This window comes from Onthophagus taurus, chromosome 7, assembly GCF_036711975.1.
Source record: "Onthophagus taurus isolate NC chromosome 7, IU_Otau_3.0, whole genome shotgun sequence".
Taxonomy (NCBI): Eukaryota; Metazoa; Arthropoda; class Insecta; order Coleoptera; family Scarabaeidae; genus Onthophagus; species Onthophagus taurus.
This window is the reverse complement of record NC_091972.1, coordinates 32,226,384-32,244,812: the sequence shown is the minus strand read 5'-3', so window position 1 is coordinate 32,244,812 and position 18,429 is coordinate 32,226,384. Positions and strand designations below refer to the sequence as shown.

The 18,429-nt window shown below is 33.6% G+C and overlaps 2 protein-coding genes across 2 annotated transcripts; both read right to left on the bottom strand.

The window, feature by feature from the left end:
- Window positions 1–12,873: 12,873 nt before the first annotated feature.
- LOC111416770 (mitochondrial ribosomal protein S17) lies at window positions 12,874–13,552 on the bottom strand. Its single transcript, XM_023048865.2, has 2 exons — window positions 13,362–13,552; window positions 12,874–13,311 (listed from the first exon to the last, which is right to left on the bottom strand). Exons 1-2 carry the CDS (start codon window positions 13,479–13,481, stop codon window positions 12,952–12,954), a joined length of 480 nt encoding a protein of 159 aa, XP_022904633.2. The 5' UTR covers window positions 13,482–13,552; the 3' UTR covers window positions 12,874–12,951.
- A 31-nt stretch (window positions 13,553–13,583) lies between these two features.
- Window positions 13,584–15,916, bottom strand: LOC111416769 (XPG-like endonuclease). The gene is made up of 3 exons (XM_023048863.2): window positions 15,579–15,916; window positions 15,224–15,512; window positions 13,584–15,169 (listed from the first exon to the last, which is right to left on the bottom strand). Exons 1-3 carry the CDS (start codon window positions 15,734–15,736, stop codon window positions 13,667–13,669), a joined length of 1,950 nt encoding a protein of 649 aa, XP_022904631.2. The 5' UTR covers window positions 15,737–15,916; the 3' UTR covers window positions 13,584–13,666.
- Window positions 15,917–18,429: the final 2,513 nt, after the last annotated feature.

Genomic DNA, 18,429 nt, shown 5'->3' with positions numbered 1-18,429 from the left:
TACTTTGCATGCTTTTGGTTTACGGCAAATTGTTGACCAACCGACTCGGATTGCTGATTGCTCTGAAACCCTAATTGACGTTATTATTATATCTAAAGAGTTTCCTCTTGTTATTTGTGATACTGAGGATATTGTGGTCTCAGATCATTTTTTTATTGTCAATTGTTAATTCCTACAAGTGCTCAACCTGACGCCAAACTTATTAGCTTCCGTGATTTGCGTGCTATCGATATGAATAAATGGCTGTTTATGATTTTGAGGATATTAATGACAAGATCAACTGTTGATGTAGATCTATTGCTAAATTTATTTGACTTTCATGCACTTATTGTGACGGACGTGCTAAAGAAAAGGGCTTTACCCTGGATTACATGGAATATTAAACAAATGATGAAATTAAACAATGATGCTTTTAACAAATATAAGAGAAACAGAAATCAGGGAACTTTTCAGTATTACAAATAATAATAATAATAATAATAAATGACTTTATTGTCTCCATTACAAAAAAGAAACTACAATACAAATATATACATAATGTATGGAGATCAAACGGCTGTGCAATTACGTTACAGGTGCCATTCGTCGGGAGAAAAAGCCTTTCTTTGAAAAAAAAACTTAGTTGTTGCTAATTCGAGAGACATATGTGCAAAAATTTTAAAAACTTTAATGTTTTGAAATCTTCCAGTTATAGCATGCCTCCACATTTGTCAGATTCCGATAGTGTTAACACATTTTTCAGTAACTGTATAAAAGATACCTTGGTTTCTCCCGACGTTGATCTTTTGGAGTATTACAATGGTAACAGAATACGTCCTGACTCACCGACAATTACATTTCATAAAGCCGATTACATTCAGGGCATTTTATTAAATATGACATCTATTTGTCTTGTGTCTGATGGGCTCAGCTTAGATATGATACGTTGTTGTCCCCGTATTCTTGATATACTTGGCCATCTATACAATTTTTATCTTACTCAATCAGTTTTCCCAGACTCCTGAAAATGCGGCTATGTTAATCCCATTCCCAAAGTAGTTCCAGTTAATACATATAAGGATCTGAGGTCTATAACAATGCTGCCAGTGTTGTCGAAGTTGTTGGAGAATCTTATGGTTGAACAGGTTCAGTCTTATTTAGAGGCACATTATATACTACCACCTAAACAGTCTGGTTTTAGAAAACAATTTAGTTGTGGTACTGCGCTTCTGGATTTGACTGATGATGTGTTCCGAACTTTGGATCAGGACAAGTCAACTTTGTTGATATTGCTTGATTTCACCAAGGCCTTTGATATACTTGATCATGGCTGATCACCACTTAGCATCTTAAAGTTTATCGGGACGAATGTACATGCGGTTAAACTTTTTGATAACTATCTTTCTAATAGAATTCAGTCCGTTAAGTTGAATTCAGTGATATCTAGTCCTGTATTTTGTTCATCAGGTGTTCCACAGGGGTCTATTTTTGGACCAGTTTTATTTGCTATTTACACTTGCAACTTATTTTCTAAATTAAAGCATTGTTCTTATCATCTGTATGCGTATAATACATAATTATATCACAGTTTTAAACCAGATGATCCCCCTTCGGCATGCCATATTATTACTGAAGAATTGGTTGCTTTGTGCACGGAAATTACTAAACATGATTTGAAAATGAATCCTGACAAGATTCAAGGTATTTAATTATTTACAAAGAAGGGTGGTTGGTTTGTTGATAGTGCTCGAGTCAATGTTACTGTTATGGATAAGCCAATACATTTTTCTAATACTTTGGTAATCATGTAGGCGTTCTGTGCGGTCGTGCTTATGGTGCTTTGAACCGTTTGTATTCATGCCGTAAAGTTTTGTCCGTTGGTCTCAGGAGTTTACTATGTGACAGTCTTGTTTTATCAAATATCAATTATTGTAGTGTAGTACTTTATGTTTGTTATCTGAATCCAAGTAGAGGGTTGCTTGCTTACGTCTTGTTTACAGCATTAGGCGTAGGTTGGTTGAGTATGAGACTAAGGTTCCTTGTGCAAAATTTATGTCTAATTTACAGGATTATTCACTCAGAGAAACCTCCTTATCTTGTAAATAAAATAAGGTTTAGAACAACGACTATACCATTTCATCGGTCTGAAAATGTTGTCATTCTTACTATTATCAAATAGCCTGTTTATGGAATTCAATATTTATTATGGCTAGATGTGCCAGCTCAACGTATTCTTCCTCTTTTGTATCGATATACTCGACAATTTTTTAAAGTAAATTTGTCATGTGTGGCCTTATTTCCTTGCTCCAGCATTTCTCTAACCCTCGCAACATCATCGTGGTCCATCCTACAACATTTTTCCATCTGATTTCCAATCAAGACGTCTGCTACAACGTTGCTACTTCCTTTGTGATATTCGATGGTGTAATTATATTCAGATAGTCTCAAAAACCATCTTCCTATTCTGGGATTCAGATCTCTCTTGTTAGACTACATTTTTAGGCTATTACATATCACGAATACAATACCTAGCAAATACACTCTGAATCTTTCCAAGGTTCATACTATTGTAAGTAATTAACTAGTAATTGTATCAGTCTCCATGCTAAAAGTTTCTTTAGTAGTATATTTGTTGACTAGGTAAACTGTCTCTCCATTTCATTGCAACTCCAACCAATTTGGATAAGCCGTAATGTTTAAGTTTTTCTTGATACACTACCTTCATCTCTTCTTTCGTTAATCCCTCCCATCTAATTCTCTGGTACTTAGCACTGCCACAATACCATCACCAGCACGTGATGGTCTGTAGAAAGCTCTGCTCTCTTACAACCTTGATATCTTTAAAAGAATTCTTCAGATCTTTTGGGATTATGAAATAGTTAGTGATACTGGCATACCTAGTGCTTTCAATCATGATCTGATGGATGCGTTTATGTGGGTAAAAAATGTTAGCCACAATCATCTGGTCGTGGTACAAAAGTCCAAAATTATGCTGCCACTATTGTTGAGCATTTCTTCTGCTGCATACTGACCCAGCACGCATCCGCTTTTAATACTGTTGTTACCCACTCCGCCGATCAGATCGCCCATTCACTCTCATCCCGGAATCTTCTATTATATCCACTTATTTATGTAGCTCCTCAAAGAAAACTTCCTTCTCTGCTATATCTGAATATTCAGTTGGTGCATACACTAAAATATGCGTGACTGGAACTTCCAATTCATCACAGAATTCTGGTGTTAATAGCCTCCCATAATGTGAGAATCCATAACGCAACAAAAAAATGGGATTCCTAATTTGATAATTTCAACTTTGGGGTCGTACCTCAATTTAGGCATCAATTTCTTCTTAAAAAACGCGCATTAAAGAAATAACATAGATATCCGAGCATTACAAAAGAATATTCCCTGAATTTTAATAAAATTTATTCCTTATTTTGTGTACCTAGGATGCGACGCTACCTATGAATACGATAAGGACATACATCACAAATTGACAATCTTCACAAGCATGTGTGGAACTATTAGACGAACTTTGGGTAATAAATGAAGAAAGGATACTCAAATGAAATTTTATAAGACAATGGCAATACCGACCCTGATGTACGGCAGCAAAGCATGGGTATCAAGGAAAAAGGAGCTAAGCAAGATAGAGTCCGCGGAAATGAAGTTTCTAAGAGCGGAGGATCATATCAGAAACGAAGATATTAGAGAGGAACTGGAAATTTTCGCAGACAACGATAAAATCAAAGAATACAAAGAGAATTGGATGACCCATGTGCAGAAAACGCAGGATGACAGAATACCAAAATTAGCACTGCAGTATAAACCAAGAAGAAGACGATCAGTGGGACGCCTGAGAAAGAGGTGGTCTGAAGGATAGATACAGGTCAACAAACAAGGCCTAAACCGCTAAGTATACGACGACAAAGACGACTTTGTGTGACAAGGACAATATCAAAATGTGAATTAAAGGAAGTAAATGAAGCAATATATTGAAATTGTCTATGTATATTATTATTATAAATCACTAACCTATTTTTATATTACATAACTTCAACAATATCACAGGTCATAAATAGCAGATTCTTAATTTAATAAAGATATTATCTTTTACACAAACACACTTACCTATATATTTTATATTTACATGTTACAAATTAGTAGTGGACTTATAATCTGAACTCCCTGAACTAGTCAAAGTTTCCCATTCCTCTTCATTTGAGTCGAATTCATACAAAGCTAAAATGTTATATCTAAGCCTCTCCAATCGTCTTCTTCGTGCCAATAAATAAAACTAAATCCAACGGAAGCAATTTAAATCAACAATATTTGGTTGTATGAAAAAACTATATTTACCAATCCGGCCAGTAGTATAATAATTAAAATTATAACGAGTGGAACAACAATATAAAGCCATTCGTCATCCAATTTAGTAGAAATTGGGGGTAAAACCGTCGTAGTAGAAGTTAGGTTAGAATCGTTCTCATTTGTCATAACTGGATCTTTAACATCTTCAAATGTAAATTAGTCATTACTTCTCACAGTTATCGTCGAATTGATACTGTTCGATCGGTTTTTAGCACTATATTTCGATCCATTTTCTAAGATTGTGAAGGTGGTGATGCAGTTAACCATAACCAATAATTTGTTCCACCATTTCTTTTTTGCATCTCATTATATTTCTTTTAATTAATCATGCTTTCTTTATATACTTTAATATGCAAACATTTCAAATCATACGGAGACATTTAAGACACTTTCAAATTTTATGTTTATAGTCAATACCTCAAAAAATTCTTGAAATATTTAAGTAATAAGTAATTTGTGTTGCCTACAATTTCAACATATTGAGAACATAAATATTTAGTATTTAATGCTATATAAACAAATTACACCGTTTTATTTTCAATAGGAATGATAAAAATATAAATAATTAATTATATAATTCAACCAGAAATCGTTAAGTACAGTGTGTTAATTAATTATCATACCTGACAAAGTATGCAACCAATATCACAGATTGGTATTACACTGCGACGAAAGTTTCTAAAAACGATGGCGACAATTCATTAACTTTAAAAGCCGTTTAAAATATATTTAGATATATTTTAATAATTAAAAAAATATTTTAAATATAAAAAAAGATCTAACTTTCTGCCCTTTTATTTTAAATAATTTTTAGTGTACCCATAGATTGAAATTAATGTGAAAGTAGTGGTTATTTTGATTTGTTTATTGACTTACCGCTTAAAGCAACTGCTAGAAACAATGATAGTTTTAAAAAGAACTGTTTCGAAAAATATAAAGGCAGCAAAACACGGTTAAAGAACAAAGAAAATACGGAAACTCACAAATCGTACGACAATCACAACAATTACTAATTTAAAATTATCCAAGCTACCACTACATATTGAGATATACAGCCAATATTACACAGGTCACGTGGGTTACGGTAATTAATTAACACAGTGTAAGTTTGTTTTGACTGGTTTTGCTCATCACCTGCCAATACAAGGCGAAACCAGCGAAACGTTGAGCCTCGTAGAAATGCCTACTTAAGACTTAAGTAACACATGTATACAGTATAAGAGCAGATATGGGATGAAGATAACAGGTGCGACCGAAAACACTGGGAAGTAACACTTCTTGTTATCAACTTTTAACCGAACACAGCTATTTCCGGAAATATATGGAATATGAGGAAGGTCTGGATGTCCTGACATTAACGTAATTCTGGACGATGCTGAATAAACACAGTGACATGAAAAGGTTGCGAAAGGCGAATTGATAGCGGTAGTTATTCGTTTGGTCCTCGTCACGCTCGTTGATCAAATGATCTTTGGCAAAGCGATGGGATTACATCTTATTGAATAAAAAAAATACATTATGCACAAATTATAGATATAAGATGTCTATGCTCCGTAGACTTGGGAACTGATCATAATCTCGTTTTGAGTTATCGACAGATCTTTGGACTATAAAGAGTCCACTCTCGGAGTATTTATAGATATCGAAGAAGCCTTTGACAGGACAGCTTTCCATACAATTAATAAAGCCCTTAGAGACAAAGGAGTCCAGCCTGCACTAGCGGACTGGATTCTAAATATGCTCTCAAAAAGGGCCGTCCATAGTGTAATTAACACTACTACTAATAATAATAATAATAAAGATAACAAAATAAGAGCGATCGTTGAATGAGTATGTCCGCAGGGTGGGGTTTTACCATCCCTGCTGTGGAATCTCACCCTGGACAGCTTTGTAAGACAACTTTCATCTGAAAAATTCAATGTCTGCGCCTATGCAGACGATCTAGCCTGGTTCATGGGAAGTTCGAAAACGTCCTATGTGACCGAATGCAGGCTGGACTGAGAATAATCGAACGCTGGTGTCGAGATAATTCTCTGTCGGTAAACCCGAATAAAACAGAGATGGTCCTCTTCACAAGGAAAAGAAGGCTGGATACCCTTAGAGCGCCTTGGCTTTGCAAAGTTCCCTTGCGCTTTGCCAATGAAGTGAAGTATCTGGGGTTAACCCTTTATAAAACGCTGACTTGGAGACTGCATATCGAAGGTAAGATAAAAAAGGCACGCATTGCGTTTGTTCAGTGCAGAAGGGCCGTTGGGACCTCCTCGGGTTTAACGCCCAAAATATCCTTGTGGATATACACTGCAGTGATACGTCCAATGATGACTTACGGCGCGCGGCGCCGTAAACTGGTGGCCAAGAGTTAGAAATAAAACGATTGTTTTGCAACTACAAAAAATGCAACGTCTGGCTTGTCTTTACGTTACAGGCTCGATGATAACCACGCCAACAGCAGCAATGGAGAATGTACTGCGCCTTCCTCCTCTCAATTATCACGTTGAGGAGATGATGATAACAACAATGATCCGGCTGCGAGCGGCCAATGACAAATGGCTATATAAATGTGAAAAATCAACTAGCCAGCTATGGGATGAGGCATGTAACAAACAGCCGTTCCTGAATGGCAGGTTAGATACGATTCCAACGCGTTTTATCTTCGAACGACCGTATGAAATAAAGGTAGGAGAACAATCCAGGCCTGACGAAACTGTCCTCCAATTATGGATGAACGGATCTCGTAGGGAAACTGGCTCTAGTGCTTCGGTTTATTCCGTCGAACCAACAATAAAAATTTCTAAATCGCTGGGAATTTGGCCCACCGCGCTCCAAGCGGAGCTCCTACTAGAAAAATACATTATGCACAAATTATATAAGATGTCTATGCTCTGCAGACTCGGGAACTGATCATACTCTCGTTTTGGAGAAGATCAGAATGGCAATAAAACCACAGAAATAAGTAGTCGAAAAGTGTATGAAACAAAGAAAAGAAAACTGCAAGATAAATCTATAAGAAATTTTTACCTGACAAGATTGGAGAATTTGGAGGAAGACATAATTTCTACTAAGTACATTTCAAAATCTAAAATCTACTATAGCCTTTTAATCTTCTGGGTTCTCTTGTTCTACGTTCGCTCCTTCTTCGCTGCGTCCGTTCTCCTCATCATTGTTCTTCTCCGAGATTGCGGTATCTTCGTTTGTCACGTGTTTTTGTTCTTCATTGGTATCTTCTGTACTTACATGACCTTTGTCCCTGTCTTGTGTTGGTAGTGGCTGTAAATATTTCTTGTTCCTACGAATATCCTCCTTTTTCGCTTCTACTATACAGAGTGTGTCAAATATCTGGTATATAGCCATTAACTTCGCCATTTGTAGTTTTAAAGAGAAATATTTCAAACACAAGTTTCTCTATTAAGCGTGGCGCATTTTTTGGCGATATTTGCTTGTTTGTTTTGTTTTTTGTTTCGTTGCTATGGCAACCAACATTGTTATTTTAAATAGGATGCATTTGTTTTTTTGCATACTTTGATAGAGGATAAATCTCTCTATGTGATAAACATATCAAATAATGGAGGAAATAAGAAAAAATGTGTTTTCTGAAAATATTAAGTCTGCAATTAACAGCCTTAAATGTTAAAAAAATGACAGATTCAATAAATATGAAAAATTAATGATGTATGGGTACGGCGATACACATTTAATGTAGTTTCGGCATTGGTAGCTGTCTTCGGCCGTCCATTTTTTGGAAGGTTTTTAACACTTCGGTGTTAAAGAATTTTTTTAATATTTTGGATACTGTGGATTGTGTAATTTGTGTATGCGGGTAAATATTATTGAACAGTATACAAACTTCACTTTGAGTGCGTTTTCTATCACCATCATTAATATTTGGATCCTTTGTCGTTCGCTTAATTGTGCCATATTTGTTTAAACTGTTAATTTTTTGACATTTAAAACTATCAACTAATACAGATGGGTGGCCCAAAAGTCACGTAATTTCAGAAAACGCGTTCTTCTCGATTTTTTTTCTTATACAACCATATGATTTGATGTGTTCATCGCGTAGAGAGATATATCCTCTATCAAAATTTGCATCCGATTTAAAATAACGATGTTGGTTGCCAGAGCAACGAAACAAAAAACAATGTAAACAAGCAAATATCGCCAAAAAATGCACCACGATTAATAAAGAATTTTTTATTTGAAACATTTTTCTTTAAAATCACAAATGGCGAATAACCTGGAATGAGAATGGTTGGGTTGGGCTATATTCCAGACATTTGACACACTCTGTATATGATCCCGGCTCCGTTGTCATCTCCTGCACTATTCTCTCTCTTTGCATGTTCACTATCCATATTCTTTCACCAATTTCCAAGTGTTCGTTTGTTCTCACTTTATGTCTTCGATTATATTGTTTTTTTTTTGATTTTCTCTTTCAGATTTAAATTCTTTTCTTACTCTATTATGGTTTGCTGTTCTAGGGTCCAACTTTGATTTAAGTATTGGAATTTTATCCCTTAATATTCTACCAAAAAGCAGTTGGGCTGGAGACAACCCGTATTTTAATAATCTTTATTCTTGGGAAAAATCTTTTTCATAATTTTTACAGCGCTTTCCGCTTGTCTGTTGACTTGTTGATATTCTGGACTACTAGTTGCTCTTTTGAACCCATAATATTTGACAAACTGCTTAAATTCATAGCTGATAAATTGTTTTCTATTGTCTGATCTTATTTCTTTTGGAATTCCATGGTGAAGTATTATATCCTTTAACTGTTCTATTATAGTTTCGCTACGCATATTCTCCAATTTTTGAATCTCAGGGTAATTAGAATAATAATCCTGCACAATTATAAATAATTTGCATTTTTGGTAGCTATATCCATTCCTAACATTTCCCATGGTCTGTGTGGTACTTTGCTCGGAATCATTGGTTCCGTTGGAGGTAACTTATTTGTTAAACAAATTTCGCAGGTTTGTATTTTATCAATTATTTGTCGTCTTATTCCTGGCCACCAAATAGTCTCTTTTGCTCTCGTGAATAGTTTTGAGCAGCGTTGTTAAATACCCGGGTATTTATTTTCAAGGGTAAATTTCCTGGATATATACCCGGGGGTATTTACCCAAGATGGGTATTTACAGGTATTTATAAAATTTAATTTAAATCGAGTTGATGGCAGTTTTGCAAGCACTTCAAGAATACAGAGTCGATTATCGATATACCAAACTTATTTATAACATCTACAAGAATGCTACAATGACGGTAAAATGAAAGTACTGAAGAGAGTAGAAGTAGTAAAGTACTGATTGTGAGTAAAACAAGGCGATACACTATTAAACCCAAATTGTTCATCACAGTCCTCAGAGTGCATTTAAACAACTGGTTTACACCCAAAAAGGTATAAACATTGATTGCAAATGCTTAAGTAATTTGCGCTACGATATAGTTCTTATATCGGATAGCCTTGGAGAGATTAAACTAATGCTGAACGACTTAAAGGAGGGGTGTGCAAGAATCGGGCTAAATATCAACGTGGAGAAATCAAAATTTATGACAAATCTTGTTCCCAACTCTAACATCAATATTGGGGATAATGAGATTGAGAAGGTTGACAGCTATGTATATCTTGGCTATGAGGTTCGTGTATCGAGAGATAATCAAACAAGCGAACTAAACAGAAAGATCACATTCGTATTGGCAGCCTACGGGAAACTTAGAGACATCTTCAAGAGAAAAGGCCAAGAAATTCCTAACCATTTCCTATATTCCGGAAAAATTGATTTTCTTCAAACATAAGCAAATGTCGGGCTGTTCGGGGTTTCTAATCGATCCCATTTCAACGGCATTACATTCCTAGTCGCTTCTTGCATCAGAATGAAAAAGAAAATTTTCCTAACCATTTCTTATATTCCGGAAAAATCGTTTTTCTTCAAACAATCGCAAATTTCGGCCTGTTCGGGGTGTCTAATCGATCTAATTTCAACGACATCGTATTCCTGGTGCCCTTTTACTTCAGCTTCAAAAAGAAAATTTTCCTAACCATTTCTTATATTCCTGGAAAATCGTTTTTCTTCAAACAATTGCATATTTTGGCCTGTTCGGGGTTTCTAATCGATCTAATTTCAATGGCATCGTATTCCTGATGGCCTTTTGCTTCAGATGCAAAAAAAAATGTTCCTAACCATTTTCTATTTTCCGGAAAAACCGATTTTCTTTAAACATTCACAAATTTCGGCCTGTTCGGGGTTTCTAATCGATTTCATTTCAACGGCATCGTATTTCTGGTCGCCTCTTGCTTCAGATTCGAAAATAAAGTTTTGCTAACCATTTCAAACCCAATTGTTTGAAGAAAAACGATTTTCCAGGAATTTAAGAAATGGTTAGGAAAATTTTCTTTTTGAATCTGAAGTAAAAGGACACCAAGAATACGATGCCGTTGAAATTAGATCGATTACACACCCCGAACAGGCCGAAAATTGCGATTGTTTGAAGAAAAACGATTTTCCCGGAATATAAGAAATGGTTAGGAAAATTTTCTTTTCGAATCTGAAACAAGAGGCGACCATGAATACGATGCCGTTGAAATTAGATCGATTGAATATCCCGATCACGCATTTTTTTCAGTTTAAAATGTATGGCTGAAATCTATAGCCAACTTCACACGCGTATATTTTCTGCAACTATTCAATCACCATATGTTAGTATACCCTCAACTATTCTAAGATTAATTGTGTATTCTCTGGCTAAGCCGTTTATTTATTTCTTCCTCGCGTGTTCGATTCAAGTGTCCGAGTCCTGTTTCTTCTTAACGATTTCCGTAATTATCTCTGGTTTCACTTCTATTATAATAATAATAATAATAATAATTCACTTTATTGCCCAACAAAGATCAATTACAGGACAATATTACAAGAAAAAGAAAATAAGAAATAACACATGCCATAAAACAAATATAATTCACATAAACACTCTTACACTATTATTGATTGTTAGTTAGTTTACACATCCTCTGCACCGGGGAGTTGGCTAAAACATTGGATCTGCAATTCCTCAAATAAAACTGATTTGTACTACGTGTTGTACGCGTAGGCACCGCGCAAATGATCCGCGACAACAACCAACCACAATCCAATTCACCTTGCACTAACTTCTGCAAAAACTTGATGCACTGGTCATCTCCTCTTACGTCTAGTGCAGAAAAGTTGTGACGCCGCAGCAGGGATGCGTATATTTGAGAAATCTCCTCTGAATTCTCTCCAATATAAGTCTATGACACACATAATGTGGCGACCAAATTACAGAGCCATATTCCAATTTGGACAATACAAAGTCGAAAATAGGGTCTTGTACACACCGATATCAGAAAAAGCACGCGAGGTGCGCAAAACGAAACCAAGCATCCTCGCTGCAGAAGACGCAATATTTTCGATGTGAGGTACAAAAGACAATTTGCGGTCAAAAGTTACTCCCAGATCCTTGATTGTAGATAGTTTCTCAAGAAGAACACCTTCTATATAATAAGAAGATGGAAGAGGAGACAGCTTGCGTGTAAAGGTGTGTCCAGACATTGCGCGGCAATAGCGCGCGGCGTGCCGCGCATATGCCACGCACACGTTATTTGAATACGTCCAAACTGGCGCGCGGCAGAATTGTGTCCGACGAACGCCGCGCAATGTCTGGACACACCTTAAAACTAACCGCACCGCACTTATTGGCATTAATATTATAATTACATTTATGGAAATGACTGGTGTGCAGTTATCCATAACTCCCAGCCATAAACTTAAATCATTCATAATTCCGTAACCAATACGAAGAAGTTACGATGGCCGGATAGCTTCGTAAATGCTTAAATCAATATGAAGAAGTCTATATTTAGCAAAAAACCCACGCAATTGTTAATTACGAATTTCATGACAAAGTCTTATCCACCTGAGATCTTCCCTAATTCGTCAACCATTAAGAATCACATCAAGAAAGCTGAGGTAATGATGGTACCTATTAGAAAGAAAAGATTTATGAAAATGATTAAACTTATAATTAATTTTTACAGGTCTTTTTGTTTTTTAATTTTTTGTCCCTAATGCAAAATAAATTAAATATGTACTTTCATATGTTTCTTGTTTTATGAACTAAGTACAATTTTGTGTTTTCTAAGATGTCTTACTTTTCTTGTACTTAAATAAATGATTGAATCATGCAAATTTTGGGTTTTTTTTTCGTTTTACATGATTTTACTTAGCAAAATTCAAGGTTTCAATGTACAATCTTCCTTGTAAATCAGGGGATAAGTATATACTCCAACTATATAATCATAGAAGCACACATAAGAGATCTTATAGCTTCCAATAAACTTCTTGATTCATCTCTATTTTCATTCTCTCTGATTGTGAGTCTATCATATTACCATAACACAGCATAAAAATTCAAATTTTTATCTAATAATCTCTTGTTGTTTTTAACAAGGACATGACTTTATAATATGTCAGCAAAACCCCTTCCACTTGCAAAATAAATAACATGGAAATTAATAAATTCCTATTTTTTAATAAGCAAAAATTTATTAACTTCTACATTAATACTATCTACATTACTTATATAACCTTAAACAGCAGCAGGATCGTTCTTTCCAGACTCATGATACTTAATATAAGTTTCTAAATGACTGTAATCCTTTTTATCCTCTTGCCAACCACGTTCCAGTGCCTTTTCATAATCAAATGCAGTCTTTTTCTTTCCAAAGATTTGATTAACAGCTTCAACGTCGTCCCTAAATTTACCAGCAACAACCTTTTTATTCGTTAGAGGATCTGTAACATCTCCAAGCCGATACACGATCTTATTCACTTTATGAGTGACTAATCTTGTCAAACGTTCGGGTAAAGCTTCTATTAAGACTACATCGCCAGTTTTGCATTGATTTTGAGGATCGTGCGCATAAATGAATTCATCTTTGCGGAAATACTAAAAAAGACTTTGTATTTAAAATAATTATGTTTTAAGAATGAACAAACCATTAATAAATTTTGATCTAATTCAAGTCGTTTCACCCGAAATTTAGAGGCGTTTTCTTTAACGCATGGTACACATTCTCCTAAAACCATTAAAGCTTTTGAAGCTGTTTTAAAAGCCATAGTAAATAATTTAAGTTTAGTAATTTATTTAGGTTATAAAATTATAACCTATAAAGAGGTTAGGTATTGATTAATAGTTGTTTGGGGAAACGATAGATGGCGGTGACTTAAATGTTTATTTAAAAAAATTACTTTTATCAGAATTAATTAGTGTTTTAAATTAAAATTACTTTAAAATTAATTATTTATAAATTAGCACTATTCATTTTTGCCTTAATTCTATCAGCTAATGGGATATAAGTTATTGTAAAAGAATCTTCATCATTATCACTTTTATCCTCTTGTATAGGTTTATTTGTTACATTAATTTCATCATTTTCTTCCTCAATATCACTTTTTGATTCATCACTGTCCTTTCTGCACAATTCATTAAAAGTTTTCTCAAACATGTCTTCTTGATCATTATCAAAGTTATCATCACAAAAGAAGAATGAATCATTTAATTCTTTCTTTTTGATTAAATCTAGATGTGGTTTGAGGTAATCTGGTTTTCGGCTTACTATATCATCAATGATATCCGATAAATCAGAATCGTTTTCATCTCCGAAACTCGACAAGTCTAAATCACATTCTAAATCAGTCTTTTTATTAGCTTTTTCTAAAGTATTATTAATTAAAGCCTTTTTAAAATAAGAATCTATATTTCTCTCTTTAGTTTTTTGTGGTTGTTTTCGAGATTTTTTAGGTTGTTCTTTGTCGGTTTCTTTTTTCTTGCGTTTTGAAACCTTTTTTGGTTTTTCTTTAGAGGCTAAAAATGTTTGTACTAATTCTGGGTAAGTTTTTTCGACTAAACTTTGTGGTTCGATTGTTGATAATAATTTTGTTAGATCGACGTTGACAAGTTGTTCCTCTGGAATTAAATTTTTAAACGAATTTTGTTCATCCAACCAAATTATTTCATAACTTGGAGTTCCTTTTGGATTTCTTGCTTTTTTAATATAATCAGGTTTTAAAAGTCCTTGCATATTTCCATTTTTGGGGCAATTTAGAACTTGCCATCTAGTTAAAATTGGTAAAAACTTTCCAAACGCATAAATTTCTTCCCATTGCAAATAATCCCGACAAAAATCAACAAATCCAATCAAATTCGGTTTTGTCCAACTTAAATTTAAATGATTCACGTTATCTTTTCGTTTTTGAAACTCATCGATAACATCTTGATTAGGAAAATTGGGATCTTCAAGTGATTTTTTACGAACGCTGATTTCGTTTTTTAATTTTTGCAGTTTTTCTTTGTAATTAGTGTCTACACAGCCATTAGTTTTATCGCAATCTTTACAACCCTTTTTATTATGACTTTGTAGCCTTCCCAAATGGCCACAATTCGTACAAATAGTCTTATCATTAACATTTTCTTCTAAAATTTTATAATAAGCATCTTTTTCTCGCCATGATTTTAAATAGTTTAAAATTTCCTCTTCCTTGATTTGATTAAAAAGTTTTAAAACTGAATCTTTACCCACTCCATAAACACCATCATTATAATCAGACCCACAAAGTAAAGCTAAAGCTATCATTTTATTTCTACCAATTCCATTGTTTAATTTTAGTTTTTCTATATCATAAACATCAATTGATCCTCCAGAAGCTGCATGAGCCCCTTGTTGTGATATGGAAAAGTTTTTATACACAACTTTAGCACCGTAAGCAAAACAATCTGAATCTTGGGTAATACATCCATGTACTAACTAAAATTATATTTACTTTTTCATTTATTACAACTTTTTCAAAAAAAATCTTACTCCATCCTCATTTAAATGTGCACATAAAGCTTCAGCTTCTCCATTTCCTTTAACACAAGCAATACCCATAAATTGAAGCATCTCCTCACATTGTTTTAAAGTGTAATTAAATCGACTACGATCTTTACATTTCCTCGTATCTGAATCGCTTTTAGGTTTTGCCCCTTTGAATTGTAAAGCATTTCTCGAAGCTATAGTTTTGTATTTTAATGTAGGTGCTTTTCCATCTAATACAAAAACGGGGTTTACTCCCAAAAGTAAAAGACAACACGTTCGAAAATAGAGGTTTCTGTGAGATCCAAACAATATAAATTAACGTTTTTTGGAATATTTAAAATAAAAATCGAAACCTAACCTCAAATACATTCTTGGTTGAACTTGATATTCGGAGATATTTTGCGATTCGCATATCCAACCTGATAAATCTATTGCTACGGTTTTTCCTTGGAGCTCAAAAAGTGGTTTTCTCTCGCAAAAAGAACCTAAAATGCTCCATAAATCTTTGATACCCATGACATAACCTTAAAAATTGAAGTTTTGTTGATTTTATTGAAATATAAACGTTCCTTAAATCTATTTCAGAGTTTATTATTAATAAGAAATTAAAAAGAAATAATTCAAGCTAATAAAAAGAAAATACTAAAGAATAATTTAAAAATATTTAAAAAATAATAAATTAGTTTGACGTTTAAAATGTCATTTTTTAAAACGAAAGTTAATTTAATAGAGAATTTGAGAGATATATAGATAAAAATAATTCTTTTAAATCGTTAACATTTGCTCAATTAAACTGTGTAACAATAATGCCACATCAACCTTTCCTATTAAAGAATTTGCAATTTAGCATCATTTTGACTTTTAGTTTTCTCATTAATAGATTCAACAGCTTTTATTGAACTTTGTTGAACGAATTCGGGAAAATAACTATTGCCGAAATCTCATTGTTCGCAACATCATTTAGATGGTGTCTGAATCCCTCATTGAGACATCGTATAGAAAAAAGTTTTGATAAGGAAAAATTGTACAATTTCATGATTAAACACTACTAATAATAAGATTAATACCAGATCTCGTGTTAGAATTCCCCATTCATAATTTTGTCTAAAACAGACATTCTTCGAAAGTTTTTTAACAACTCTGCCGTTGTTATACATCAATTGTAGTGTTAGCATCAGAGTTTGGCCTTATAAAATGATTTTTAATTATGAATTTCCTTGTGCGTAATTTTAATCTTATTTGATATCATTTCATTATGTTGGAAATGTCAGTTTGCGCTTTGTCACAGAGAAATGATTCGTGAAACCAATTCAATAATACAAGAGTAATTAAAAGTACTTCATAGTCCAATTTCGCAATGTGAGCCAATTTCTGGATTACTGCAAACATAAACTTGAATTTTGCATTTCTACTTCTTATAAAATTTGAAGTTCGTGCTTCCAGAATTAACAACAATATCTGATGATCAATCAGATGCATCTTTTCTATTATGGAAAGTATCAGAACAAATACTATTCCAAGTTGTAGAAACATTCAATTATGAAGTATATTAGTGATTTTGTGAAAAGCCGCGTACCGGATCATCTAAAAGAGGATACTTTAATTAATAATTGGTGATATTTCCACAAGGATCCTTCAAGAAATTAATTTTATAGCGAATTTTGAAAATTATCAATGAAAACTGCAACATCGAACATTTTATCAAAACTTCAAATATTGTTTTCTCCAAAACTAAAAGTTACTTTTCAAAACAAGTTGGTTCATCGGAAAGGGGACACTTTTATTAACATTTTGAGAAATTTTCATACTCATATTCCAAGAAATCGATTTTATACGAATTTTTAAAACTTAATCGGCGAAAATTGCAAAATTCGAAAAAATTGTCGATTATGTCAAAAATTTATTTCTCAAGAACTAAAAGTGATTTTTCAAAACGGCTTGTTGTATTAAAAAGAGGATACTTTAATTAATAGTTGGTGATATTTCCACAAAAATCCTTCAAGAAATTAATTTTATAGCGAATTTTGAAAATTATCGATGAAAATTGCAATATCAAAAATTTTATCAAAACTTCAAATATTGTTTTCTCAAAAACTAAAAGTTATTTTTCAAAATAGCTTGGTTCATTCGAAAGAGGACACTTTTATTAACATTTAGAAAAATTTTCATACTCCTATTCCAAGAAATCGATTTTATACAAATTTTTAAAACTCAATCGGCGAAAATTGCAAAATTTGAAAAAAAAACATTTCTACTTTCTTTTTCGTTCTGCTCTAATAGTAAAATTGTTAGAACGAAGGCATTGAAGAGTCTTGAACTGTTTGATATTCAATTCGATGTAAAATTTTTCAACATTACACAATTACAATTACAACAATTCTTTTCCAGAAAGTTTTTCCAAATTTTGACGGTTCTCTCTAAGAGCTCCTGCTATGTATATGTGGGTGTTATATTTCTTCACTAGAAAATTTATGTTTTATCGATTGTCGTCTTATGCCAACAATTTAACCATTCTTAGCGCTTCCTATCACTTCAGGATGTTATGACATCGCCTACAAACAATCCTCGGGAACGGATTTTCGACTTACTTGGTTTTTTAATAATTTCCCAAAAAAAATGGCTTCTGGATCAGGTTCGTAGTATTCATCTTCAAACTCCTCACCATCTTACTCCCTTTCTGAATTATCTTTATGTTCTTCAACTTCAGGATGTTATGACATCGCCTACAAACAATCCTCGGGAACGGATTTTCGACTTACTTGGTTTTTTAATAATTTCCCAAAAAAAATGGCTTCTGGACCAGGTTCGTAGTATTCATCTTCAAACTCCTCACCATCTTACTCCGTTTCTGAATTATCTTTATGTTCTTCAACTACTCAAAACTCTTGTTTGCTGATACCGCTCGACGGATATACATTACAGCATAAAAAGTAGAAGCGCGCGAAGAAGATATAAACTTGTGGAAAACGTATATATGCGAATACAATGTGTCTGGAAGGAAAAATCTCTCATAATTTTTCAGTAGGTTACTCTTACCTCAAAACCATTGATACAACAAATTCCAGAAAAACTGAAACTAGTCGGAAAGTCACTCAAAAGGCAGTTTACAATTAGTAACTGATCCCAGTAAACAAAACGAAGTAACACCTGAACCGTTGAAAAAGTTGAAGAAAAAGAAGGAAAAAAAAAAAAGAAAAAGCAGCCGCAAT

What these genes read in the sequence shown, in the direction of transcription:
- LOC111416769 (XM_023048863.2), bottom strand. Translation starts at nt 15,736, where the DNA reads ATGGGTATCAAAGATTTATGGAGCATTTTAGGTTCTTTTTGCGAGAGA. An exon ending in CAACCAAGAATGTATTTGAG is followed by an intron (nt 15,513 to 15,578) that starts GTTAGGTTTCGA and finishes TGGATCTCACAG; the next exon opens with AAACCTCTATTTTCGAACGT. An exon ending in CACATTTAAATGAGGATGGA is followed by an intron (nt 15,170 to 15,223) that starts GTAAGATTTTTT and finishes ATATAATTTTAG; the next exon opens with TTAGTACATGGATGTATTAC.
- LOC111416770 (XM_023048865.2), bottom strand. Translation starts at nt 13,481, where the DNA reads ATGGCTTTTAAAACAGCTTCAAAAGCTTTAATGGTTTTAGGAGAATGT. An exon ending in TAGATCAAAATTTATTAATG is followed by an intron (nt 13,312 to 13,361) that starts GTTTGTTCATTC and finishes AGTCTTTTTTAG; the next exon opens with TATTTCCGCAAAGATGAATT.